The following is a 27,081-nucleotide window of genomic DNA, read 5'->3' on the forward strand; positions in this document are numbered from 1 at the left end:
TCTCAGGCGTGTCAATGAAAGCATTCAGGATCTCCTCACAGGAAGCATATGGGACCAGCCATGGAGAGGCAGGCTAGCTGATTCATAGCAGGCCCTCACTCACCAAATGCACCTGAGATGTGTGGTCGTAAGCCCCTGTAAATCAGTGTGAACTCTAATGTTCTTGTGATAACTTTTCACAGAGACAGATGAATCACAATCGTAATCATACAATTGCATCCCTTTTCCGCCTTTCCACTGAGCATAAACCTCGCAGGGAGAATGGTTCTTCCTGCTTTGTCTGATAGCATGAATGGCAAGGACTGCCTACCTGCTAGACTCAAGCAGATGGCATCTGTCCCATCAAGATTTATAGCAGGAGGAAATGAATCACGGGTTTTGAGGACCCACTGGAGTGGCCACTTTTGGTGGCCATGCACAGCTGCTGCCTTGATTGGCACTCTCAAATAACCGCACAAGGTATCTGAACAGCCTTCTACCCCCCAGATCACATCTGTTTCCACTCCACTGCCAGCGTTCAAGTTGAAAGACTCTAGGGATTCCAAGAGCCGATTTTACTGCTTTGACGTTCTTCGTGTCTACCAGGTTTCAACTGTACAGTCTACTGCTCAGCATGGCCAGTGCCCAAATGATTCACCTTTAGACAGAATGGAAAGAATGGAGAAGCTAGCCTTGAAAATTAATTACCACTTATATCACAAAAGTTTTGTGGGGAAACTACTTCGGGTTACAAGGAGTAGTAGTAGTAGTAGTAGCAGTAGTAGTGTGTGTGTGTATTCTGAGACTCAACTCTTTTGTCCTTCACGGCTGCCTAATACATATCACTAAAATAAAAGCTCCACCTTTATATTGCCATTGAGTTTAAAAACAAATATGATTCAAAGCAAAATGTTTTCTCTCCTTCCTTCCCTCCTTTCCCCCTTTCCTCCCTTTCCTGTTCTCACCTGTCCTTCATTCCCCTTCCCACTCATACTTTCCCAAGCACACTTTTCTTGAAAATCTCCACAAGTCTAAGCTGTATTGGCAGGAGAACCCCCGAAACAGTGTTAAGACTATGACTCACTTCATTGTAATTCTGCTTATAGGATTTATGGAAAAGCAGTGGGATCCAAGAAATAAAATAAAACTTTAAAAATCCCTCCAACAAGTTCAAAAAAAAAACTTTTCTAAGGGAAATAGAGTTATATAAAAGATTTATATTTTGTTTCATGTAACTCTGAGGAAACCCATATCCCCTGTTAACTGCAGTCTCTAATTAGTTACAGACCATTGAACTCCATAAATATTTTCAAGGATTAATAGCAATTGACACATATAGTATACTTTTAATCTTTAATAAGTGGTAATATTAATTCATTTTTCCTAAAATCTAGACAGCGTGCCAGTGTATTAGTCCCAGAGAAACCAAGGCAAAGAAGCCACATTGTTAAACAGCCCACTAGAGTTGAATGTGGCTGGGTGTGCCCACTTACACACTTGTCTCGTTGCCACCAAACTTCCATCCAGTTTAACTGCAGATGTCACCAGGTTGACTCACCTCTTTGTTTTATTCCACGAGGCTCTTTCTGTGAACTTCAAGGATGCTACAGAGACAAATAAATCCAAAGGTCCTCAAACCTGCTTTCAAACCATGTAAAGAAGGGAACATTTAAAAAACACAGATGGTGTGCAGGTCTTTTCACAAAATCTGTGTGATCTTATGAAGGTGAAGTCTGGGCCAACCAGGGCTGACCACCACGAATGCAACACTAACGACCCGGAGGAAGGAAAGAGTGATGTCCTGTAGATCACTACAGATGGACTTGGCTTTTAAGGGAAATGAGATTTCAGTCAGGATCGTATTTCTTTTAACCATCTGTATTAGTATAAATGCAAATGGAGAAAACAGAAAATGTCTGACTGATACAGTAGCACCTCGCCCGTGGTTTATTCTCCAACAGTCCTGGTAAATGCATGAAACCTCAGAGAGTTTGCAATGATGAGCCATAAAGGCAGAGAGGACAAAGAGTCATCACCATGTTAGAACAAGATTCATAAAGCCTTCACCTGGGGCTTTGGGAAGGGGGCTCCTGTTCAGTTTAGACCTGGGCAATGATGTGAAAAGATGGCTCCATTGATCAAGGGCTTGTGCTTCAGGCAGGAGGACTTGAGTCTGGTTCCCAGAACCCAATGGCAAGAAGAGAAAAAAGGCAGCCTAGCATGGAGATGCACGTTTGTAAGCTCAGCGCTGGGGAAGAAGAGAAGGGTGGACCCCTAGGGCTTGTCAGCCAAACAACCTACCGGACTTGGTGAGCTTCAAGGCAAGCATGAGACCCTATCTCAAAAACCAAAGTGAACAGCTTGAAGATTGCCAGGCATGTCCTTTACATGCACATACCCGTATCCGTACTTCCCACAAAACACAGACACATGCATACACAAAAATACACACAACAAAAATGTTTTACAGTTTACTCTTGTGTATACAAATCATTTTATGATTCTAAAAGTCTAGAATAGTGAAATTCTGAATATGGTTTAAATGTGAAGTACTATTTAATTCCATTGAATAACAATAAGCTCCCTTCTTCCTTAATTCCTAAAATATGTACTAAAGAGATAATGAAAATATCATCAGGACAAGAAAGGAAGTGAGATCGCTGAGGTCAACAGACAATCAAGCACAGACACTATAGCATTAAATATCACTGCCTGGGCCTTCTCTTCTTATTGTGCATCTTGGCTTTTCTGATCTACAGTGTGTGACATCAAATACCAGAGGTTTTGGTGTTCTCTGCCTCCCTTTCCTTGTGCTCTCCTGAAGAAGTATAAACGTCTGTGTTTTCTCAAATATTTGAGGTTGAAAGCCAAACCCATGAGGTGACAGTGCAGGACACACAGTCTTTAAAGGTGATTAAGTCATGAGGGTGGTCCATTGGTGAAGGGGATTAGTAGCCGTAGAAAAGGTCTGTAGGAATTTTGGCAGTGGTGGCACACACATTTAATCCCAGCACTTGGGAGGCAGAGGCAGGCGGATCTCTTTGAGTTGGAGACCAACCTTGTCTACAGAGCAAGTTCCAGGACAGCCAAGGCTGTTACACAGAGAAACCCTGTCTCAAAAAAAACAAGAAGAAGAAGAAGGAGGAGGAGGAGGAGGAGGAGGAGGAGGAGGAGGAGGAGGAGGAGGAGGAGGAGGAGGAAGAAGAAGAAGAAGAAGAAGAAGAAGAAGAAGAAGAAGAAGAAGAAGAAGAAGAAGAAGAAGAAGGGTTGTAGGAATGTTTTGCCCTTTTAGCCATTTGAAGGCACAGTGAAAAGATGGTCTGTAACCCAGAAGGGTGTCCTAATTGGGTCCTGACCATGATGGCATCCTGGCCTGGACTTTCAGCATCCAAACTGTGGGAAACAGCCTAGCATATTATCCTTAGCAGGACTTTATGGAAAACTACCCAGTTTGACCTCAAGACAATGGCTGTGGTTCTGTGAATGCATTGTTGCTTGTCTGCCTGCCTGCTTACTTGCTTTTGTTTCTTTGAGACATGGTTTCCTGTAGCCCATGCTGGCACTGAACTCTCTATAAAGCTAAGGATAGCCTTAAATGTCTTATCATCCGGCCCCATCTTCCAAGTGCTGGGGTTCAGGTATGCAGCACCACACTCAGCAGCATTACTGGGTTATGTGAGTTACTGTATAAAGTGAACAGTTGTGTAAACAATCGCAATGCATAATTTTGATTTTCAGCTCAGCTGCGTGACTTAATTAGAGAACTCTAAAAATGATTCCTATGGAAGACTTGAGTCTAAGGAAAAATGCCTTCATTTTAGTGATCCCAATTTAAACTTACAGAAATCTCAAATTACTTATTGAAAAAGAAAATCCCAGATGAAGTAACCAAGACTGCCCAAGAAAGGTGCTGTTTGTAGTGTGCCTCCTTTGTCATACAGAGGTACACGTACCAGGACAGTCATTTGGAAGGCCGTCATAATTGTAAAAGTCCAAGTGACTTTAGTCTTCTCAGGGCTCTAGGAGAGCTGAATGGTCTTTGTTACTTTTTATAAAAGAAGTGCAGAATCTTATTTTGTATAAAACTGTTGCATGAGAGAGCTGTTGCTCGAGAATATCCAACTGTCCCCTGTGTTCCTCTGCCCTTCCACCATGCCTAACAAGACCTCAGACAACCTTGGCCTCCCCATAGGTCTACAAGCAAGATCCCAGAAAGGTGGAGTAGAGACAGAAGAGGGATCTACAGAGTCACATGAGCTAGGACTTCTAAACAAGGTCAAAGCAGTGCTTCGTTTTATCCAGATCCTTGGAGTCAGCCTACTTGCCAGGATGAGACGTGTAATTGGCTAACACCGTGTGCCAGGCAGATAGCACTTGGCAATGTGGAAAACGACTGGATAGTAACTACAGTCATCATCAACTAATGTGTTTCAATAGCAACACAGTTTACTGCACCAGTAAACACATTGAGAGAATAAATGCTCCCTTCCTGGACCCTAAGTCCAGTGGATCAAAATCCCACCCACGAGCAGCTTACAACGGAAAGGAGAGCTACCTCTTCCTACTTGCCTTGCCTACTAATTGCATCCAATTGCATCTTCATCTTTTTGTTTGTTTGTTTGAGTTTCACTTTAAGTTCCCATTTCCCCATTTAAAATTTATTTTTTTGAGCCTCTCTATTTCCTCCATCAAATGGTTGGGAGACATGGGGAGACTTACCTAAGGGAAACAACAGTAAGATATCCGTTTTCTTCATTACCTAATTTTTCCAGCATTTTTACAGTGTGCATCGTCAAAAGCCAAGAGTGAGCATCATTGCACAGGGATGTTGAGATCCGGTAATCCAATCCCCAATTCAGAGGACTAGTTCCGACAACACCACACATACTCTCTAACTCACTGGAAAAATGGTACTTCTTGAAGGGCCATATTTCATTGACTTGGCAAAACTCTATTTCAAGGTCATTTCCAACTACTCTTCATGTGCAGAGCTGTGTGCGTGGACCTGCACCAGCATGGCACCAGGTCAACACTTTAGTCATCATAGGAGCAAGCTTTCTGTGGAGAGGCAGCCTGCTTCAAAGTCAGATGGGTCCTTAAAAAGTCCAGCAAAAAAAGTCAAAGATTGAAATGTTCTAGGGAAGAAGGTCGCTATATCACTAATCCCTGTTCTCCTTGCAGAAGGTTGCTTTTTGTATTTTAGACAAACAGTACAGGTCTACCCAGTGTGAAAAATGCTTTTTAAATGTGGAAAGTGAATCTGTGCATATGTCTTCAATTGAATATGCAGCTGAGTGCCAAGAGTCCACCAAGCTGATCATACTGTGGGTCTGTGTAAAAGCCTACCATGGTGGAATCTAGTTGCTATAGCTGCAAATCAAACAAATAAATGAGACACCGTGGAATGTAGCAAAATAGCTGTGGTCTGAGTAGTCCACATTTGCCATATGTGTGAAGATTAGCAGTCAAATTTGAATCTAAGCAGCACTCTTTCCAATAGGTGCAAATGAGGAGTAATGCTGAAATATCCCCAAGGAAGGCGTGGACTCTTTGTCCAAGGACAAATGCCTTATACCATATATGCAATTTTTAGAAATTTTTGTCATCTTTCACGTAAGAAGTATGGACAAATGCAGTGTTTCTCTAATTATAAAATTTCTATCAGCATTTTCCCTGGAATTTCAGAGTTTGACATTAACCCGTTATTGATTATATGCTAAGTAAGAATCATTTGCTATAGGGAGGATTTATATTTTATTTTATAGGACTATATTTACTGGACCTACTATGTGTCAGGCCCTGTGATTTGCATGTTCATAGTATATTTCATGATTTCTACAAATAAAGGGTAAGTTCCTCATAATGGAGTTCAGTTGAGGACACACAAGACTTTGATAGTGAACTCTTATTTTGACCAACCTCTTAAGTCATTTATACCAAGCTATTTTCCAAGAGTAATAAAACCAGGAAAACTCTAGAGGTCACTTAGTTCAGTCCCCCTTTCCAAGTGGCTCAAAAGTGGATAACTATGAGAAGTATATCTTGGAGAAATGTAGGTATCTTTTGGAGTTAGTTAAAGGGAGGATATTCAAGTCACACTGTTGCATGTGTAGATGATGGCAACAGAGTCATAGCACATATAAAAGGTAGCTCCATGAACACCAGTACCTGGATATATAAGAAAATCAGGTTATTATAAGACCAAATAGATTAATAAAGATAAGGATAAAAGGGATTGCAATTAAGGGAAAACAATTCCACCAATCAGAGCTAATTTTCATTCTTCTGTTAAAAGTAAATCTTAATTGGTGCATTTTGTGCAAACTCATCCCTGGCTATGGATCCAAAGACAGACAGAACAATAGGAAATTATTGTCCTTGCTTGGATGAAAAGAAAAATCTATTTTCCTTTTGTTTGTCAAAAGAACAATGGATGTTTATTAACATCTTAATATCAGACACTAAATGCTTAACAGTGTTCTAGTGAAAGATGCTTGATGAACTAGAACAATAATTTATGCTCAGACACATATCCTTAACTGGATGTTACAAGGCTCTTGAAAAGACTTGACCAAAAAGCAAAGGTACCAAGCAGGGTGCTGCATGGGTCACTCCCCATCTGAACACCCAAGAGATCTGCAAGCTTGGTCAAGTTGCCATACTGCCACTTGAAGGCTGGTACAGACAATTCTGATGTTAAGAGAAAAGACTGGCACTGGGGATTGTTGTCAGTCAGTGAGTTCAACAAGGATGCTCAAGGCTTTAGAATGGATTCCAGAGAAGATAGATGACAGAACATGAAAATGAAATGGCCATCATTAAGCACCATCTTAGGTCCACATGAAGCAAGGAGTCCAGGTTCAGTTCGGGTAGTATTACCAGAGTGGGATAGTGAGGACACTTACACCTTTACTCATTGATACATTCATTCAGAGAACATGTTCTGAGTGCTACTTTATCGCACGTATTGAGTCAGCTATACCAATACATAGAGAAAGCTGAGACCCATGTAGTGGAGGTACCTGAGGGGCAAAGAGGCCTACAAACCATAGAAAGTCAAAGGGATGGTGATGCTTACACGGCCAGACTCAGGGTAAGTAGAGTTTTTGGCAGAAGAACTAGGAATTGGTATAGACTCAGTCCTGGGGACAGTTTAGATAAGACTTGTGGCTGGGGTCCACTGTTATTGACAGTATTGTACAGGATAATGCTATAGGACAAGCCTTACCTTGTGAAGAGTATAAATGAGCTCTGAGAAGTCAGACAAGCACATCTGTATACCCAAAGGATGGGGACAAACTGAGTATTTAGTTAGAGTCAAATAGTCATGGGGAGTGGGTGGAAAGTAAGGAGGCTAGAGCAAACACTTGGAAGTGGGTTTCTACACTCTGTATGCTTGGATAAAGAAGCATGCACATACAACAAGAATGGGGAGACCACCAACGTATTCTTGCTACCCCCATGATCTGTAGCCACTATAAGGGTCTGGGACAATGCTTCTCAATTCTCAGAAGTTTCTAACTGTGGTCACCACAGGGACCCCTTGGGAACTCTAGATATGTAGAGTCCAGTCAGCTGAGGAAAACTCAACACCGACCCTTCTCTGCAGGGTTTGGCTCTAGGCCACCATTTGTTTCCTGTCCATTCCAGCCCCATCCTTTTATTTCATGAGTTCCCTTATCATGTCTCTCTCTCTCTCTCTCTCTCTCTCTCTCTCTCTCTCTCTCTCTCTCTCTCTCTCTCCTCCCTCCCTCCCTCCCTCTCCCTCCTCCTCCCCCTCCCTCTCCCTGACCCTACCTCTCTCTCCACAGTCATGTGTACACATAGTCATTCCATTTCTCCAACACAGGATATGGAAATCAATTGTAGAAGCTGTCACTATGTCCCACTTTTTCCTTCAGCCACTATACAACTATCTCTATCAAATGTGTATATCTCCAGGCAAAGTGACCATGGAATTCATATTTTCTGCTTAAAACATCAAGCACTTTCTTGCTGTTTTTGTGCAACCCCCCCCCCCCCCCGCCCACACACACCAAATCAACTTCAACTCAACGGTGCAACCCTAGGCACCAAAATTCAAAGAAAAACCATTACTTTTTTTTTAACCTCCAATATATTCACTCAGTGATCACCAAATTCTTTATAGTGGCTTCCCCATAGTCCAAATTACATTCACATTGAGTTTGACAACATAGACTCCACTAGGAATATAATTAAGGGTTAGGAAGGACAATGGTTACATTGCTTTGCTGTGCATTGTGCAAAGGTCATATGATGCTGAAAATGGGCACAGGCAAGATAAGGCATGGTAAGAAGAGAGAGCATGATAAGAAGGAAGGGCCGCCGGGCGGTGGTGGCGCACGCCTTTAATCCCAGCACTCGGGAGGCAGAGCCAGGCGGATCTCTGTGAGTTCGAGGCCAGCCTGGGCTACCAAGTGAGTTCCAGGAAAGGCGCAAAGCTACACAGAGAAACCCTGTCTCGAAAAACCAAAAAAAAAAAAAAAAAAAAAAAAAAGAAGGAAGGGCCTCTGTAGCCTTTCCTCACTAGCATTTACTGAGTGTGCTCCACTTCCAGATTTTTTTAGAAAGGATTTGTGGGGATAAGGGACTGCTGTCCCGTTCAGCCTGAAAGCCTCTGTGTGAAGTGAACAAGTAAATAAATGCAAAGCAAACAATGTATGGATAAAGCCATGTGGTACAGTAAAGAGCCCACTTGACTTAGGAGACCAAGATTCCCTTCACTCACAGTTGGTACCCGAGCAAGGAATGTATTAGAAGCCACTGGAACTCCCATTCTCTGGGAAGGGTAGTCTAGGCTGCCAAAAGGACGGATAAAGATAAACAGGAGAAAGGAAGAGAGACGGAGTAGGAGAGAAGGCCAGCTGCCGCAGCTCAGTTGGGAAACTGAAACCTTGAACTGAAGTGGGTACAGTGGATATAAGAGACCAGGGTAAGTTTGGAAGATCCGACTAATAGGATTCAACTGTGGAGATGTGGTACACGGGAGCTCATGGATACATCTGGCTATGCGGCAATGGCAACACATGGTGAGTGACAAGATTTAGAGGAGAGTGAATGTAATGAGTTGGTTTTAATATTTACTCCATATGTCAAATACTCTGGTATTATGTCCCATACTTGAACCAGGAAGCACAGACTTGGAATGGCTCCTGCGTATCTTGCCAAGTGGAAGTGATTGTGTATAGGGAGACATGTTCAGAAAGTCTATGAAAGGAACTCAGAGGACTGGTGTTCAGATCCTACAGGATGGGTGAAGACAGTTGGCTGACCTGAACTGGAGAAAAGCCTTTGTCTGCTGTGATGGTGTTTCCCACAGGTGATAAACTCCTATGGCCATGGTTCCCTATTGGATCTCCATCTTTGGATATGCCCAGTCAGAGACTGCTGGCAGGGATCAGCCAGATACTGCTCTGGAATTTTTGTATCACGTGGTATATGCGCTTGAAGATCTTAGGATCTGGGATTGTCTGGTGCTGTGACACCAATGTGATTTTTTCCCCCTCCTTGACTTTCTTTGCCAGATACACTGATGTTAGCTGAGGTTGGCACTTCAATTAAGAGGGAACTGGAAAGGATATGGGTTGGGAATTTGGCCAAGAAATTGGGTTGTGACTCGTGAATGATCTCTCTGTGGCATGAAGGAGGAAGCCAGTGCATAGGACAACACCTTCCTGCCTGCCACCACCCCTCCACAAAATATGAAGACCTAGCAACAAATGAATGGAAAACAGATGAATTAGATTTACTTTGAAATATATCTGGATTTAAGGATTAGGGGGAAAGGCCCTTAAGTAAACCACATTTTGGGTTTTGACGGCCCCAAGAACTCTGACTAGAACTCAGGAGGCTGCTTTGAACTAATACCACTGCTGGGCCTATTCATATTTTAAATGAAGGGGAAAGTGACTTTAAAAAGGAAGGAGAATTAAACCCCAATGTTTAACTTGACTGTCACAAAACCTAAGAGGAGCGAATTGGACTTGGGAGGACACACAGTCATGAACGAAAATTCACAGGGGAGGAAGCGATTCCTGTACAACACGATGCCGCAAACATCCCCCACGGAACACTCACAACCCCCTCGGAGAGCATCTGCTTGTCGTGCAGCTCCCTTGACTTTAGTTTCCAGGGCCTCATTTGTTTGGAGGATCCCTAAGAAGTTTTTGACCTCTGTTTCTGCTTCTAATTTTCATTTCTCAAAATTTTCAGCTGTCTTCCAGTTACTTCAGAATGAACACAGAGAGAGAGAGAGAAAGGGGGAGAGAGAGAGAGAGAGAGAGAGAGAGAGAGAGAGAGACAGACAGACAGACAGACAGACAGACAGACAGACAGACAGACTGACTAGTTCTTATCTCTGGAGTGTTTATAATGGTTTTATTTCCACCAGTAACTCCCTTCATGGAGTGTCTAACATGAGAGGGGCACAGACTCTATGGCCCACGAATTGCACAATCTGTGAATCTCAAGGCCGAAAACATTCCATAAGTCATGTTATCTACCAAAATAATGTCAGATCTTGACTTCTTGCAAAACCAACCACAATGCAAGTAGCACTTAATGCCTTCTCTTCTGGGAAAACCAGATGTAGAAAGCCTTTCATAACTACCAAATGTCAAATAATATTGAACAGGATAAATACTTGACTAAATTATGCCTCTTGTGGGGATCAGTTAAATATAACAAGACATGACAAATCAAGTATGTGAGGGGTAGGGTTTATGTTTTTTTTTCCTCATAAATTACAGGGAGTGAACATTCCTGCTGCGATTATTAGAATATAAAGATTCTGTCTGCTTTAGGATCTGTTCTAATAATAATGATGATAATAATAATAATACCCCAACCTTTCACACGGTTTTTCTTTCTCCTGATGTTTTTAAATATTAAACTAGGTCTTCCATAGCAGAGGCATGTCTCATCATTGGTTCTTCTTGTCGGAGCATCACAACAAGCCTGCAATCTTCCTAGATCTGACATATTTATTTATTGCTTTTCATGACTCCATTGACAATGCCTGAAAAGTCTAATTGGCTAAAAAGGAAGGTTCTGGGCTCAATTTTCACAACCCACATACAGGTGAGAAAACATATGCTTCTCTCTGCCAGAGTGCAAATAGCCCTCCAAGACCGACTCTGCCTCTGCAGCTTTGTTTCTACTTATGTGCCTGGACTTCAAACACACCATTTGCATCCTATGACACTATTCCTCCTCTGTGTTTTTCTCATTCTGCAACCCCACAATGCCCAACAGCCTGTTGTGCAGAAAGAAGGTTTTCAACATGTTTTCTGGGCCGTACCAGCATTCAGTCTCCACTTGTTGTGAGCCTTGCAAAAATCTCAACTACATCTGTCCATGCTCAAACTCAGTAGTTTAGGTACTGTGGTGGTTTGAATAAGAGCAGTCCTTATAGGCTCACATATTTGAATGCTAATTAATCAGAGAATGGCCTCATTTGAAAGGACTAAAAGGATACGGAGGTATGACTTTGTTGGAGGAAGTATATCACTGTAGGTTAGCATTGAGACTTCAATAGCCATGCCAAGTCCTGACTTTCCCTCAATCTACAGACCATGATGTAGATGTTTGGTACTGCTCCTAAACCTCTGAAATTATAATCAAGACCCCAATTAGATGCTTTCATTCATAAGAGTTGCCTTGGTCATGGTGTCTCTTCAATAGAACAATAGCAATAAAACATTGACTAAGATAGGAACCAATCTATTTGCTTGCATGTCCTTGTGTAGTCATCCGTGGTAAAAAGATATAAAAGTAAGTGCGTAATTCTTCTGAGCATCCATGACAAGTATATCAAATACCCTTCCATGTCAATGCTTAGTAAATGTCTTATCAGTGTAATCTATGGATGGAGGTGTTGGGAATACAAATACAAATCAGGGTTCAAGGACAGAACAAATTTGTATTGCATATTAAACACTGGCTGAAATAAAACATGCTATTGTATAAGTTTATATTTTTGATTGTAATAAATTAAATTTAGGGGTTAATTTGGAGAGCCCAGTGGCAACTTCTCAGTTATACAACAGGAGCAACTTCTTAGTTATACAACAAGTTTGACTTAGTGTTGCCACTCACATATTGACCCATTTCTCCGACTGTGATTCAAATAAAACCTAGGATCAGCTCCTGTGGACAACAGGAGGAGATAAAGCACTTTCCTTTAGTTAGAACCATGTCTAACTTTTGGCATCACTAACATAAACTGAAATAAATGGCTTGTGAATTTCAGATCCTATGAGTCTAGAGTCAGTCAGCTGACCAATTTGCTGCCCAGAAGTTCCATGTTTAAATTCCAGAGTTGGTAATACTCTTTGAGATGGGGCCAGGGTTTGCCTTCAAGCTTTCTCCCGGTTGTGTGCACTCTAGATCCTTAGAAAATATTTGGGAGCTTAGAGAAGACCTGCACGAGCCAGTTCTCTCCTCCCCCGTGGGCCTCAGGGGCTGGACTCAGGTTCTCAGGTTGGCAGCAAATACCTCAGCCATCTCACCGGCCCTCACCTGGCTTTCCTCATGAGAAACTTTTTCCTCCTTCTAGGTTGCCTCATCCAGCCTTGATGTAAGGGTTTGTGTCTAGTGTTAGTGTTTCTTGTTATGCCATGTTTGATGGCTATCCCTGGGAGGCCTGCTCTTTTTTTTTTTTATTAATTAATTAATTAATTAATTAATTTTCTTTTGAGGGAAAACAGAGGAGTAGATCTGGAAGAGAGGGGAGCTGGAGGGAGGGACAACTTCAGTGGGGATGTGACGCATGAGAGATGGATAAAAAAAATAAATAGAAAAAAATTTTTGGGAAATCTTCATTGAATATACACAAGAACAAAGTCCATTCTTTCTTGGGGTGCTTTTTTGTTTTGTTTCAAGACAGGGCTTCTCTGTGTAGCTTTGGAGCCTGTCCTGGAACTCACTCTGTAGCCCAGGCTGGCCTAGAACTCACAGAGATCCACCTCCCTCTGACTCCCTAGTGCTGGGATTAAAGGTGTTCACTACCACCGCCCGGCTTCTTGGGGTGCTTTTAATGATAAATATTTAAATAGATAATGGTAATCTATTAAAATATTCTTGAATTATTATTTTATTGGTGTTTTGACATTCCTCACAAATAGGTAGTAGATACCTATAACCCATGTCATGTCTGACTCCTGCCACCATTGATTCCAGAAATTACTTATCAAAATAATCAACATAACATTTTATTTAATTAATGTCTACAGTTTTATATATATAATTAAAGAAAGGTGAATGAAAGTTGAATGATACTCCTCAGCTACTGTTTATAAGTTCTTTGGTCCTTAATTCCTTAATTTTGGGATCATGGGCCTTTTCTTTGCATTTTCTGATTCATGATCCCAATTAATTCTCTGGTCTGAAGGTAACACTGTGCAATTCAAGGATGTAAACAATCAGCAGAACAAGACCAGAGTGAAGTTGACAGTAATGATGTAACTATGTTCCCAACTAAGACTTCCTAACATTAGCAGAGATGCACAGTATTACCCTGCTGGGGAGTAAGCAACCATTTCAGGGATCCCCCTTTCCTAATCCACTCAGCTTGGATTCCTAATAAAAACAGCCATCCGCCCCTATCACTCTTCTTCATATTTGGAGAATCTGTGACAAAATTTGTTTCATGTTTGGATAAGAATATGCTTGATGGTGACCAAAGTTGCTCCTAAGAGAGGACGTGACAAGGTGTTTTGTTTTAGTATCTATAGTGGCAAGGGCATCTCTATCTATATTCTTGCTTCAAACAGTGACAAATGGCATGATTATTTTTCCTAAAATGCCTAGTTAATTGTCAACTGCCTTTTCTTCAACAGCTTTACTATGTGCGCTAGACAGTTTGAAACAAAACTGCAAAATACTTTCAAAATATTTCTTCTGCATTTTGACCTATACTTGTAAAAAACTATAAAAAGTAACATTTTTAAAGAATTAGTTAATGTTTCACATATTCATATAAAACACAAACCATTTAGAAGTGTATATACTTGAAATCAAATAGGCATGAGCTCAGATCTCATTGCTATCACCATAGCTAAGTGATTTGGGGGAGAGTATATAATTTTTGAGTCTTGGTTTCTTCATTTATAAATGAAATAATAATTACTTGTTCATTGTGGCACTGTGAAAAATTAAAGATGCAATCACTATACAATGCCTAGCACACAATGGTCTGAAGAAACAATAGCAATTAGATATAAGTAGGAGAGAATTGTAAAAACTTGTAGTACTTAATTTTTTCAATGTATCAAGCACACATTGATCTTAGCATATGTAAAGCATCTGAGTAAAGGGCTTAGGATTCAAACACTGATGTTTTGCATAGGATCTTAACGTTTTTTATGGGGATAAACACATATATATTAGAAGTAGGGCAGTGTGTGCAAACATGAAAAGCAGAACAGCTAAATTTGCTTGGGGAGCTTGGAAATGCTTCATAAGACAATAAATAATTGACGTAACTGGATGAGCATTAGTGTGGTGGTTTGAATAAGAATGGCCCTCATAGGCTCATATATTTGACCGCTAAGTCACCAGGATTTGCAACTGTTTGAAAGGATTAGGTGCCTTTTTAGAGCAGGTGTGGTCTTCTTGGAGAAGTGTGTCATTGGGTGTAGGTTTTGAGGTTTCAAAAGTCCATGCCAGGCCGAGTCTCCATGCCCTCCATCCAGCACCATATCTGTCTGTCTGTCTCAATGCTCCATGCCATGATGACAACAGACTAAGACTCTGAAATTGTAAACAAGCACTCAATCAAATGCTTTCTCTTATATCAATTGCCTTGGAAAATGGATGGAACTAGAAAAAACATCATCCTAACTGAGGAAACCCAAACATACAAGGGATAAACTTGGCATGTGGATATTAGCTGATAAGTAAATGATAACCAAACTATAGTTCACAGACCCAGAGAGATTAGCTCAACAGGAAGAGACTGGGGAGACACATGGATCTCCCTGGGAAGGGGAAGTAGTAGATTTTATGTGTAGACTAGAGGATGGGAACAGGTGGATAAGATGGGGAGAGGGAGGGTAGATAGGGTTGAAGGAGGGAATGTGGGTAGAATTGAAGGGTGGTACAGAAATCTAGTGCAGTGTACTCTTCCTGAAATATATGAAAGCAATTATAATGATATATCCAAATAATAGGGGAGACTGAGTCCCAACTCGCCATCTCTTTTCACCAAATGAAGCTTCCAAAACAGGGACTGAGTTATACTCATTTGAAATTTTTTAGCCAATGGATTTCCATGGAAATCCCCAAACAACCCAGGATTGTGCCAAAACCATAGGCTGCTCTCCACTAATGGACAGCAAGGCCCCACTGCAGAAGACAACACCCACACAACTCATTGAACGTGGAGAGGTTGAGCTAGTGCTGACATAGAACCTTCAACCCTGTGTTCTAGTGGCTTTGGTATGGAAAGGTCTCTGCAGGCTACCAAAAAGGAAATGTAAACACCAACCCAGCCATGAACCCTTTGATCTATAATGCTGTCCTGTCTGCAAGATATGTTAGGACAATGGTGTCACAAAGCTTGTGGGAGTAACCAAGTCACATCTGATTTGACTTAAGACCCACTCTACAAGATGAAACCCATACCCAACACTGCTTGGATGATCAAGAACCAGAGACTAGATAGCCCAGAGACCTGGCATAAAACCAAATACTACTGTTCTTGAAAAAAAACAAAGCAGTGATAAAATGACTCCTAATGATAGTCTGGTATACTCAAAGATCAGTGCCTTATTCAGCCATCATCAGAGAAGAAGCTTTCACCTACAGCATAGAGGAACAAATAGGGCCAGATATTTTGCAAAGTGAGAGACCTTGCAACACACCGCTGGAAATGGGATGTCCCCACTAAATCCCTCCCCTTAGTGCTCAGGGAACTCCAAGGAAGAGGAGGTGGGAAAACTGTAAGAGCCAGAGTAGATGGAGGACACTAAGAGAATGAGTCCCTCTAAGTCAACTGAGTAAAGTTCATATGAACTCACAAAGACTGAAACAGCAAGCACAGGGCCTGTCCCATATTCACCAGCTCTTCTGCACATATATGAAAGCTTTCAGTTTAGTATTTTTAGGGGACTCCTGAGAGTGTGAACAAGTGGATCTCTGGTACTTATGTCGTCTCTTGGGCTTCTATCTTTCTGTTGGTTTGCCTTGTCCAACTTCCATGTGATGGTTTTTGCTTTAATTGATTATATTTTATCGTGTTGTATTTTGTATTTCTATCTCTTAGAAACCTGTTCTTTTCTTTTCTAATGAGAGACATAAAAGGAGTGGATCTATATGGGAAGGGGGAGTGTGGAGGAACTGGGAGGAGTAGAGGGAGGAGAAACTGTAATCAAGATGTATTATAAATCTATTTTCAATAAAAGGGGGCGGGAGAGTTGCCTTGGTCATGGTGTCTCTTTACATCAATGGAAACCCTAAGTAAGACAAGGATTCTGTAGAGAACATGAAGGGGATTTGGGGCAGGAAATGATGAAGACTAACAAGACCTAGCTTTAACGTAGGAAATTAGATCAACAGGTTAATTTTTCAACAGCTCCAACTGACATCAAATAAAATTCCAACTGTCTGATGCACCACTTCTGATGGGCTGCCTTTGGGAAAGAATAGATTAAAGCACCTCTGTACAGTAACATTTGTTAGTACATTGTGCTTTGTTTAAAATGTCCCGTAACTGGGGACAGAAAAGAAATAATAGGAAGAACTGTTATTTTGGACCTAAGACTCATGATGTCTAGCTCTTGCTTCCCCTATAATTTCTGTGATGGGTTGGCCTTTTCAACGGGAACACCCTGGGATTATGCTAAAAATTGCCTTTCATTAATAACAAAACTCTGCTCAAATTTAGAAGCTGAAGATACACAACTTCTCTCTAGAAAATATAACCCTCCAATCTTGTAAAGTGGTGAACAAACCATCTGAAGTGTTTGATTTGAAACAAATAAGAGCAATGTGACACAGCTAAAGTGCCAGAGAGAATTAGGCAGGAAAGAGGGAAAACATCTCAGGCAAAACTCCCGGCAAGAGTGGACTTTGATGAGGCAAATAAGTCCATTGCTAATGACATCTTCAATGGGGGATGGAAAGATGGCTCAGCAGTTACGAGTGCTTACTGCCTACAAAGGCTCTGGGTTGGGTTCCTATTGGTTACATCAGGTGGTTTACAACCTCCTATAATTCTAGTTCCAGATATCCAACACCCTCTTCTGGCCTCCATGGGCACCTTCACACATGAGGTTCACATAAACTCAATGCAACCACCCACACGTGATAATGAATACATACATACATATATATATACATATATATTCATAGTAGTATATATAGTATACACACATACACATATACATATACTAATTTTTAAAAGAAACATAGACTCCTCAAAGGTCTGCCACAGATCTTGAAGGAATAAAACAGTCTTGCTGTGTGTCTGGAAAGCTGCCCAAGTGCCACAGTTACTTCTAACACAGTTCCTCTGAAGCAAGGTGGGGTGGAACCTAGTGCCAATGGCCGTATAGGTGGAATGCATCCTTGAGGTGTGATGACAAACTTCTAATGGCACAGAAGCCACACTCATCCAGAAACGAGCTAGTTGTATGATTTAACACCACTGGCATCTCTTAAAAATGGATTCATCTACCACATAGTGTACATATGACTCAATACCACAGAAAGATCTTATTTACTATCAGTATTCTTCTCTCATTGTAATCTTCAAGATTGGGAAGGGAAGTATGAACTAGAGAACAGTTCTTCAGGAGATTGTTGTTTCATCAAAGGAAGCTCTTGATTTTAATCCACTCACCATTCCGTGGTTCAGCCACCCTGGGATGAAGTTGTCAAGCAATTTTGGGTATATCATCTCTCTGTCATAGGCATAGATGGTCCAGAACACTGTGACAACGAACTGGAAAGAAAAGAAAATCTTTTGTTTCAAGTTCATCTTTTACAACACATAACTGTGTTTTAAAAACCCAAGAGAATTTTTTTTTGAGAATTTGTAATTTATGCTGAGACAGTCAGAAAACCAGTGAATGACTAGAAAAATGGTTCCTCCTTAACTCCGTGGTATTCACTCTGTGTCAAGCTCCTCTGTGATCTCCAACTGTGTTCTTCAGGCAGAGGAGCCTGTTTGAAAGGGAGAGAGAAAAGACCCGCTGTCAGGAAGAACACCATCTTGGGGCTAATTGTGCCAGTCTGATCCCTCTCCACGGGGTTTGTAAGTTCACTCAGGGATATTTGTGGAGAGGTCCCGTTCCTCACTAGAAAGAGCATACATTGCAAACAATGTTGACAATGTCCGTCTTCCTTGATCCTGCCACGTGGTTTAAATGCTGTTCATCTCTTCATGTTGGCTTCGAACCAATACCAGCACTAAACCAACTGCCAAGCACACATCCCCAGGTCACATTTCTAGGAAATGTATTAGTTCATACAGCCTAAGCCAAGGCTTAGCTACACTGAGAAGTAGGGTGTGTGAAGGAGAAAAGGAAGATTCCTAATTCTCTTGGAGTAACTTTGAAGTTTATCTGAATTATAGAAGTTTCCTTGGGCCCAATAGCAGCACAGTAATCCAGAGAGAGTAGAACCAGTATTTATTTGATTTATTATTTCACCATTCCTCAAATTAACAGTGAGAAATAAAGTTCAGATTCAAATAAAGAAATTAATGGCCCATGGTCTTGGCCATCAGCACGGAGTTTAACAATTTCTTTGTAAATTACACACACCCCTCTATAGAGTGATTTTAAAAATCCTATAGAATTAAAATAATGCAGCATGAGTATAAACCATTTTATTTTGGTCTTTATAATTTTATAATTATAGGTTATCTATACTCCTGCATTATATTAATGCAAATAATAAGTATTTTGATTCAACTTTAAATAAGATACTAGGTTATACTTGGTAGCTCAAGACTAGGAATCAAAAGGTCCCAAAATTCTTTCCCAACTATGTCTGCTTTGAAATCTGGATGGTCTTCTCCCTTGAAACCTGAGGTGTTTCAAACATTTACTGTTTTATAAAATGTAAAGATTAATCATTACAGCAGGTGACTGTAAGCCTCTGTACACTATTTTAGAGCCCCCTTGGACACCCCCCTAAGTTGTGTACCTTGCTTTTGGATGAACATTTTTTTTACTATCTTTGCAAATGTGCAAAAGTAAAACAAAAGAACAAAATTAATTATTACACCTCAAGGAAAATTATGATGATTTTTCAAGTTCAATGAATAATTTTTAAGTTATCCATAATTTTGAATTGTTTGCCATCTTAGACTTCAAGTGGTCTGGCTATTCATAACAACTCTATTCACAATGCAGATATTTGGTAGTTATTTTAAATTTTATAATGATTGATTTATTTTCTATTTTATGTGCACTGATATTTTGCCTATATGCATGTCTGTGTGAAGGTGTAAGATCTCCTGGAACTGGAGTTACAGGCAGTGGTCAGCTGCCATGTGGTTGCTGAAAACTGAACCCTGGTCCTCTGGAAGAGCAGCAGCTAGTGCTCTTAACCGATCAGTTATCTCTCGAGCCATTGTTTTAAACTTTTATTATATTACCTGTCAACATTATCTCCTTAAAGTAGGCAGAAATATAGACTGTTTCGTTTTTCCATGCTACAAATGGAAAAATCAAGATTTTCATTTTTGCTTTAATAGCATTTATTTGTACATAAGATTTCACATATCATAGATGGAAGGGACTCTCACAAAAACCATTAGTTCTGATCTCATTAATTTTGCTAATAATGTAAGAGAATCTACAAAACGATTTTTTTACCTCCTTATTATGAATAAAGAATACCAAGGAAAGTTCACATCTATCATGCTTTTAGGAATACATATGAATTAATATATAAATATATATATTTATTGATACATATATATGGATATAGATAGATATTATATATATGTATATATTCCTGTAACAAGAGTAAAAAGTAGGTCATTTTTTCCCCTCAGTGATCTTCAAATTGGTAGTCTAGATAGTTTAAAGTAATGTCAAGGCTGCAAGAACAAGGTGATCCTGGGAGCAGGGAGGGATGGTGGGAAAGAAATCCTACATACAGCAGGGGATGGGAGGGACGGGAGAAGACTAAGAAGTCTTGTTAAAGTGGGTGGGGTGGGGATCTAGGGAGGCTATTGGATGGCTAGAAGTCAGAATACATGGAAGACAGAATAGATGAAAAATAAAGTCCAGAAGGCCATGACGAGGATGAGCAGTCGCAAATGAAGCCCTCCCTCTCTACAGTGAGAGGAAGCACTCTAGCGGGCAACCAGAAAGTGGGCCGAGCCCAGAGTGGCAATAATCTGAGGCTCTTGGAGTGGATACAAGTGTGAGGGAGTCACTGAGAACATGTAAAAGGAAGACTCTGACTGTCACGATGGCTCCCCTGAGACTTGATGACATTTTTTTTTTTCTAGTAGAACCAAGCAGGATATTTCCCAGGGTTGTGAGATCTATGAGAAAGAATTCAGAGAGAGGATGCTGGGGGTTTCAAACTGCTGTGAAGTTGACGGCTGAGGAGATCGAAGTTGAAAAAGCTTTGAGAACGAGGGTATCCTTTCGTGACCAATCAGCCTTTCTAAACTGCTACTTGGGAAGAGATGGTTGCCAATAAGTTACATGAGATGCCTCATATAAAACTGTTTTACAAACCAGACCTCAATGAAAGACAGAACTTCCTATTTTCACTTGGTTCTTTCTGTATCTATTGGACAACTCAGTGAGAAAAATCTAAATACAGCTGATTCGATGCCTCGGTCCCAGGGATGCACTACTAGGCACGTGCTTTACAGTCTGGATACTCAGTGTGGTCCATGAATCAGCAGCATCCACATCACTTGAAATCTGTCAGATACTATGAGCCCTGTGTCTCACTCTGCAGTAATTTGATCCTGCATTTTAATAATATCTTGAAGATGTTCCTGCTTTGAGAGGCATCTTCTACCACTATGTGTTTCCAGCCTTCCCATTGGAGTGATGATATCTCAGGTCTAGTAGCTTCTCATTCATAATCTCCTCTATTACCCTTCTAGACTACATCCAGGTGACTTCAGTCTGGGAATTCCCTGCCCTAATATACAAATATGTCCCAGGGTTCCTTCCTCTGGTCTGACTCCCAGGTAATTATAATGAATAACTGGCTTTAAATAGTGGCTTCTTAGTTACTTTTCTTGTTGCTCTGATAAAATATCCCAACAAAAGCAACTTCAGAAAGTATTTGTTTTAGTTCACAGTAGGACATTACAGTCCATCATAGTGGTCATAGTGGTGAGGTCATAGACTCAGAAGGAACTTGAAGTAGCTGTTTATGTTGCTTCTACAGTCAAGAACTCCTCTACCCCAAGGTTCAGGGAATATCACAAGAGTCAGAGCAGAGAATACATAAGAGGATGGGGAGGAATGATGTGAAATGCTGTCCTCTGCAGATGACATGGCTGCTGTACACACACGCTCACAGCAGCTGTGGTTTTCTGCACAAGACTTGGACAATATCAAGTCAGTTAAAATTCTTGCATGGGTCAGGGGAGGGGCTATGGAGGCCCTACCTCTGGCTGAATAGCCATTGGTAGTTGATGTCTGCTAAGGGAGAGACACCCACCTTTCCTCAGGGGATCTGGCAACTAATATATTGCCCATGACCAGTGATTGTTCCCACACCCATACAAATCCAGCCTCACAGCACTCACTAGAGTAAGGATGAAGACATGAAATTGGGAGAGATACAGATTACGTGGGCCTAGGAAAAGTTAGAAGGGAAGTAGAGGGGTTGGATATGATCAAGATACATTGAACCTATGTATAATGTGTTCAAATAACTTAAACACAAAAGCAAAGAGCATGAAAGTTTGTGTTCAGCCTACTCTCTCCCTGTTATATAGTCTAGGAGCTGAGGCTGGGGAATGGTGCCACCTACCATGGGTGAGTTTTCCCACTACAATTAACCTAATCAAAATATTCCACTGCAGGCAAGTCAAGAGGCCCATGTGCCCGATGATTTTATATCCCATCAAGTTGGCACTGAGATTAACCATCACAAGTGGTGAAGCCATGTCTATTTCTGTGGGGTAAGGAATTGGTGTAGGTGTAAACACATAGGCAAGGAGCCACTTCAGATCAGTGTGGAGCCATTGGGGGAAACCCCTTCAACTTCGCTGAACATCAATTAAATTCTCTCATATTACAGACCCTTTCTCAATTCAATGGGAGAAATTATACAGGACAAACCAAGGGGCAGAATCCTGGGACCATATTAAAATTCTCTTTACCACATGTTCCTACAATGTCCATTGTTTCAGAATGGTTTTGATATCCTTCAGTCCTTTTCACTTCCATTTAAACCTTAGAATCTGAGCTTGTTAAACTTTTACAAATGTCTTGTCAGAATTCTCAGTGTTACTGTTTGAGACCCGACCACCTGGCTACACTGAGATTTCCTACCGGTAGCATAGTTTGCCCATGTACTGAAGTTGTCTTTCATTTCTCTCAGAAGTATTTTTAATTAACAATGTACAGATAGATATTCACAATATTTCCTGAATCTATACAGAGGTATTTCGTGTTTTTGGAAGCTACTGTTTACTATTATATTTTTGTGTATCCTTTGCTGCCACTTTATAAAAACGTAAGTTTTAAATAGTGGCATTGTTTCCTGTGCCTTTACTAAATTTGATTACTAGTTTTGGTAACTACTTTAAAAATTATTTTAGATGTGTGTGTGTGTGTGTGTGTGTGTGTGTGTGTGTGTGTGTGTGTGTATCCAAAAATTCTTTTTATAAACTACATGTTTTTTAATGCTACTTAAGTCCTTAGCACAAAAGTGAGTAAAGGTAATTCACAGTGAAAGCTTTTATCATCTTCTCTGTTGCAGAGAATTGTTCAACTTCTCAACAGTGAAGTCTGGCATTAGCTGCAGTTTTTCTTAGATGTCTTTTTACAAGCTGAGGAAGATCTCACAGAATTTTACTTGGGAGATACACGCATTTACTCTGCGTGATAATATTTTTCAGATGGTTTTGTGGCATCTCTCGAGACCACTACCCTAAGCTTTTCTTTCTTATTCTGTCAATTCAGTGATGTATTAATTGATTTTTAATGTCAAACGAACAACCCATGGCTGGTTACCATAGTTATATGCATATGCTGCTGGATTCCACTTATTGATATTTTGCTCAAGATTTGGGTTTTATTTTATCTCTATTCATGAAGTATACTGATATATTATTTTATATTCTCAAGGTGTCATCAGCTGATTTTGGTAGGAGGAAAATGAATGAGTTCAAAGAATGAGTTGGAATTATTCCTTCCTATGTTTTGTTTTCTAAAGGGCTTTGGGCAACAATGATGCTATTTATTTTTGGCTGGATGACCTGTCTCTTGGTGAGAGTTGGGTACTGAAGTCTCCAAGTATCAATTTGTGAGAGTCAATATATGACTTAAACTGTACAAGTGGATTAAAGTGGACTAAAGTTGAAGTTTTTGGTCTCTCTCTGATTCGGTGCGAGAAACTTCTTTCAAAGAAATGTAGACCTTACATCATGTTTAGTTCTCTTTGTGTATTAATTACTAGTGATTTCAAGAGAGGCATTAATGCTAGCTGTCACTCCAGTGCTTAGTTTTGAACCCTGAAGATCTCTAAAGTGCCTCTTCCACTTTCAGTTCATGTGCAGTATTCTTGTCCGGGCAGCTGAGAGCATGTGGGGAAGGTGGCTGTTGGGCCTGGCCAGGGAAGGAGCTCGGTTAGGATAGCAGAATGTCCCTTTATCATTTAGATTGTCATGGGAAACAATTCATTTCATACCCATGCCCTGGTAGTAGAGTTCAAAGTTATTTTGGGTTTTGATGACCATACCACCAACAGACTATCAGTGCAGGAAGCCAAGTTCGTACCATCTGTGCCGTGTTTGTGTCTAAAGAATTACTTGGAAGACTGATTACTCAGTTAGCTGTGCCTCCTGGCCTTCGAGCGTTACACCTAGCAAGGTGACTCACACTTTCTTGAAAGTCACTGTGAATAACCTGTGTAAATTCCCTCAATGGAGTACAGGGATCACAACCTTCACTATCAAGAACCACACAATACCACCTACCTTGAATGGTCACTTCCTGCAAACAGAGAGTAGCTCCCAGTGGTGCTATGCTAGCAAATGTTTGACAATCAGCTCACTGGGGGAAATACTTGATTTATACAATTTGACAATTTCCATGGTAAAAATATATAAACAGCTTTATAAAGACTTAGACGAGGATGTAGCTCAGGAGTAAACATGTTTTCTTGAAATGTGCAAGGTCATGGTTGAATCTCCAGCATAGCCTCTCCACTCTCCACTCAAAATGATAAAATATAGAAATTCTTCAAAAGGCAAAAATGATTGAAATCAGTGCAAGGAAAAAACTAGAATAGTCTTATTTGTATAAAACAGATGAATTCATAATTGTCACTTTGCATGGCTTTATTAGAGATGTTTATTACTTGGATATGAAATAAATCATTTCCCATGACAATCTAAATGACACAGGGACATTCTGATATTGTAACCAAGCTCCTTCTCTGGCCAGGCCCAACAGCCACATTTCCCACATGCTCTCAGCTGCCCAGACGAGAATACTGTACATGAACTGAAAGTGTACGAGGCACAACTACTTTACAGATCTTCAGTGTTCAAAACCAAGCACTGGAGTAACGGCTAGCATTAATGCCTCACTTGAAATTACTATAAATTAATACCCAAAGAGAACTAAACATGATGTAAGGTCTACATCTCTTTGAAAGAAGTTTCTCACATCGAATCAGAGAGAGACCAAAAACTTCAGCTTTCGTTCACTTCTACAGTTTAAGTCATATATTGACTCTCATACACAGATACTTGGAGACTTTGGTACCCAACTCTCACCAAGAGACAGGTCATCCAGACAAAAATGAAACAAAGAAATGCTCTAGATAATTGACATTATAAACGAAATTGACCTAACAGATATTTACTGAACATTTCACCTAAACACAAAAGAACATACCTTCAGATCAACACCTCATAGAACATTCTTCAAAACTGAACACATACTCAGGCACAAAGCAAGTTTCAAAAGATACAAGAAAATCGAAATAACACCCTGAACCCTATCTGAACACTTCAGATTAAAGCTGGATATCAATAATAACAACAGAAACAACAGAAAGCTTACAAACTTGTGGAAACTGAACAGCTCACTACTGAAATAGATCATTAAAGACTTTCTAGAAATGAATGAAATTAATACACAAACTTAAGGGACATGATGAAGTTGGTTCTAAGAGACAAATTCATAGTACTAAGTGCCTACATTAAAAAGTATTGTAACTTAACATACTAGTAACTTAACAGTATACCTGAAAGTTCCAGAAAAAAAAAAAAAACATACTCAAAAGAGTAGATGGCAAGAAATAGTCAAACTTGGGGCTGAAATCAATAAAAACAAGTAAACAACGAATCAATGAAACAAACAGTTGGTTCTTTGAGAAAATCAATAAGACTGACAAACCCTTATTGAAATTAACTAAAAGGAGGAGACAATATACTAACAAAATTAAAAATGAAAAGAGGAACATAACAACAAATACTGAGGAGATTCAAAGAATGATGAGAACATACTTTAAAGCCAGGTGGTGGTGGTGCATGCCCTTAATCCCAGCACTCGGAAGGCAGAGGCAGGCAGATTTCTGTGAGTTCAAGGCCAGCCTGGGCTACAGAGTGAGTTCCAGAAAAGGCGCAAAGCTACACAGAGAAATCTTGTCTCAAAAAACAAAACAAACAAAAAAAAACACAAAACAAAACAAAAAAAACCCAAAAGACCTATACTCCACCAAATTGGAAAATCTAAAAGAAATAGATAATTTTCTTGATATATACCACTTACCAAAGTTAAATCAAGATCAGCTGAGCAACTTAAACAGACCTAGAACCCGTAGTGAAAGAGAAGCAGTCATTGAAAGTCTCCAAATAATAATAATAATAATAATAATAAAAAACCACAGGAGCAAATGGTTTTAGTGCAGAATTCTACCTTTACTTAAAAGTAAAGTTAATGCCGCCAGGCAGAGGTGGCGCATGCCTTTAATCCAAGCACTCGGAAGGCAGAGCCAGGAGGATCTCTGTGAGTTCGAGGCTAGCCTGGTCTACAGAGTGAAATCCAGGACAGGCACCAAAACTACACGGAGAAACCCTATCTCGGAAAAAAAAAGAAAAGAAAAAGAAAAAGTAGAGTTAATGCCAATATCCTTTAAATTATTCCACAACATAGAAATATGAGGAATGCTGCCCAACTCATTTTACAAGGTCACAGTTATCCTGATACCCAAACCACATAAAGATGCAACAAAGAAAGAGAATTACAGACCACTTTCTCTTATGAATTTCAATGCAATAATTCTCAACAAACTACTTGTAAATCAAATCCAAGAACACACAACAAAAGATCATCCACCATGATCAAGTAGGCTTCATCTGAGTGATTTGGGGAAGGTTCAACATACATAAATCAATGTAATCCACCAAATAAATTAGATGCAGTAAAGACCTTTGACAAAATCCAACACCCCTTTAAGAGATAAGTCCTGGAGATATTAGGGATACAAGGAATATACCTCAAAATAAGAAAGTCAATTTATAGGAATTCATAGCCAACACCAACTTAAATGGAGAGAAACTCAAGGCAGTTTTACTAAAAGTCAAGAATATGACAAGGTTGTCCACTTTCTCCATACCTAATCAATACACTACTTGAAGTCTTAGCCCTAGCAATAAGATAGGAGATCAAGGGGATACAAATTAGAAAGAAGTCTAAGTATCTTTTTTTTTTACACCTTGAAACAACATTTAATTATTATAGAGAGCCATATATCTTACAATAACAAAGTAAAGATCACATAAGATATGGCATATCAAATTATTTGTTACTGGAAAATTATTTGACAAAAAGACACTGGTCCTGTTAATTCCTAAGCAATAAGTAAAAAATTTAAAGTTTAATAGTGGAACAACAATGGCTAATGTAA

General features: G+C 40.1%; 1 protein-coding gene across 4 annotated transcripts in view; it reads right to left on the minus strand.

Moving 5' to 3' along the window:
• Positions 1 to 27,081, minus strand: part of Aig1 (androgen induced 1) — a 224,868-nt gene that overhangs the window by 137,191 nt on the left and 60,596 nt on the right. For 2 of the 4 annotated variants that reach the window (XM_052751079.1, XM_052751078.1), the window contains exon 3: positions 17,843 to 17,944. The exons of the other annotated variants lie outside the window; for them this stretch is intronic. In XM_052751079.1, coding sequence (XP_052607039.1) covers positions 17,843 to 17,944 — 102 coding nt within the window. The remainder of the gene's footprint in view (positions 1 to 17,842; positions 17,945 to 27,081) is intronic. 4 annotated transcript variants of the gene reach the window in all.

Source organism: Peromyscus californicus, unplaced genomic scaffold (assembly GCF_007827085.1).
Source record: "Peromyscus californicus insignis strain IS unplaced genomic scaffold, ASM782708v3 Scaffold_22__1_contigs__length_63687245, whole genome shotgun sequence".
NCBI classification, from domain to species: domain Eukaryota; kingdom Metazoa; phylum Chordata; class Mammalia; order Rodentia; family Cricetidae; genus Peromyscus; species Peromyscus californicus.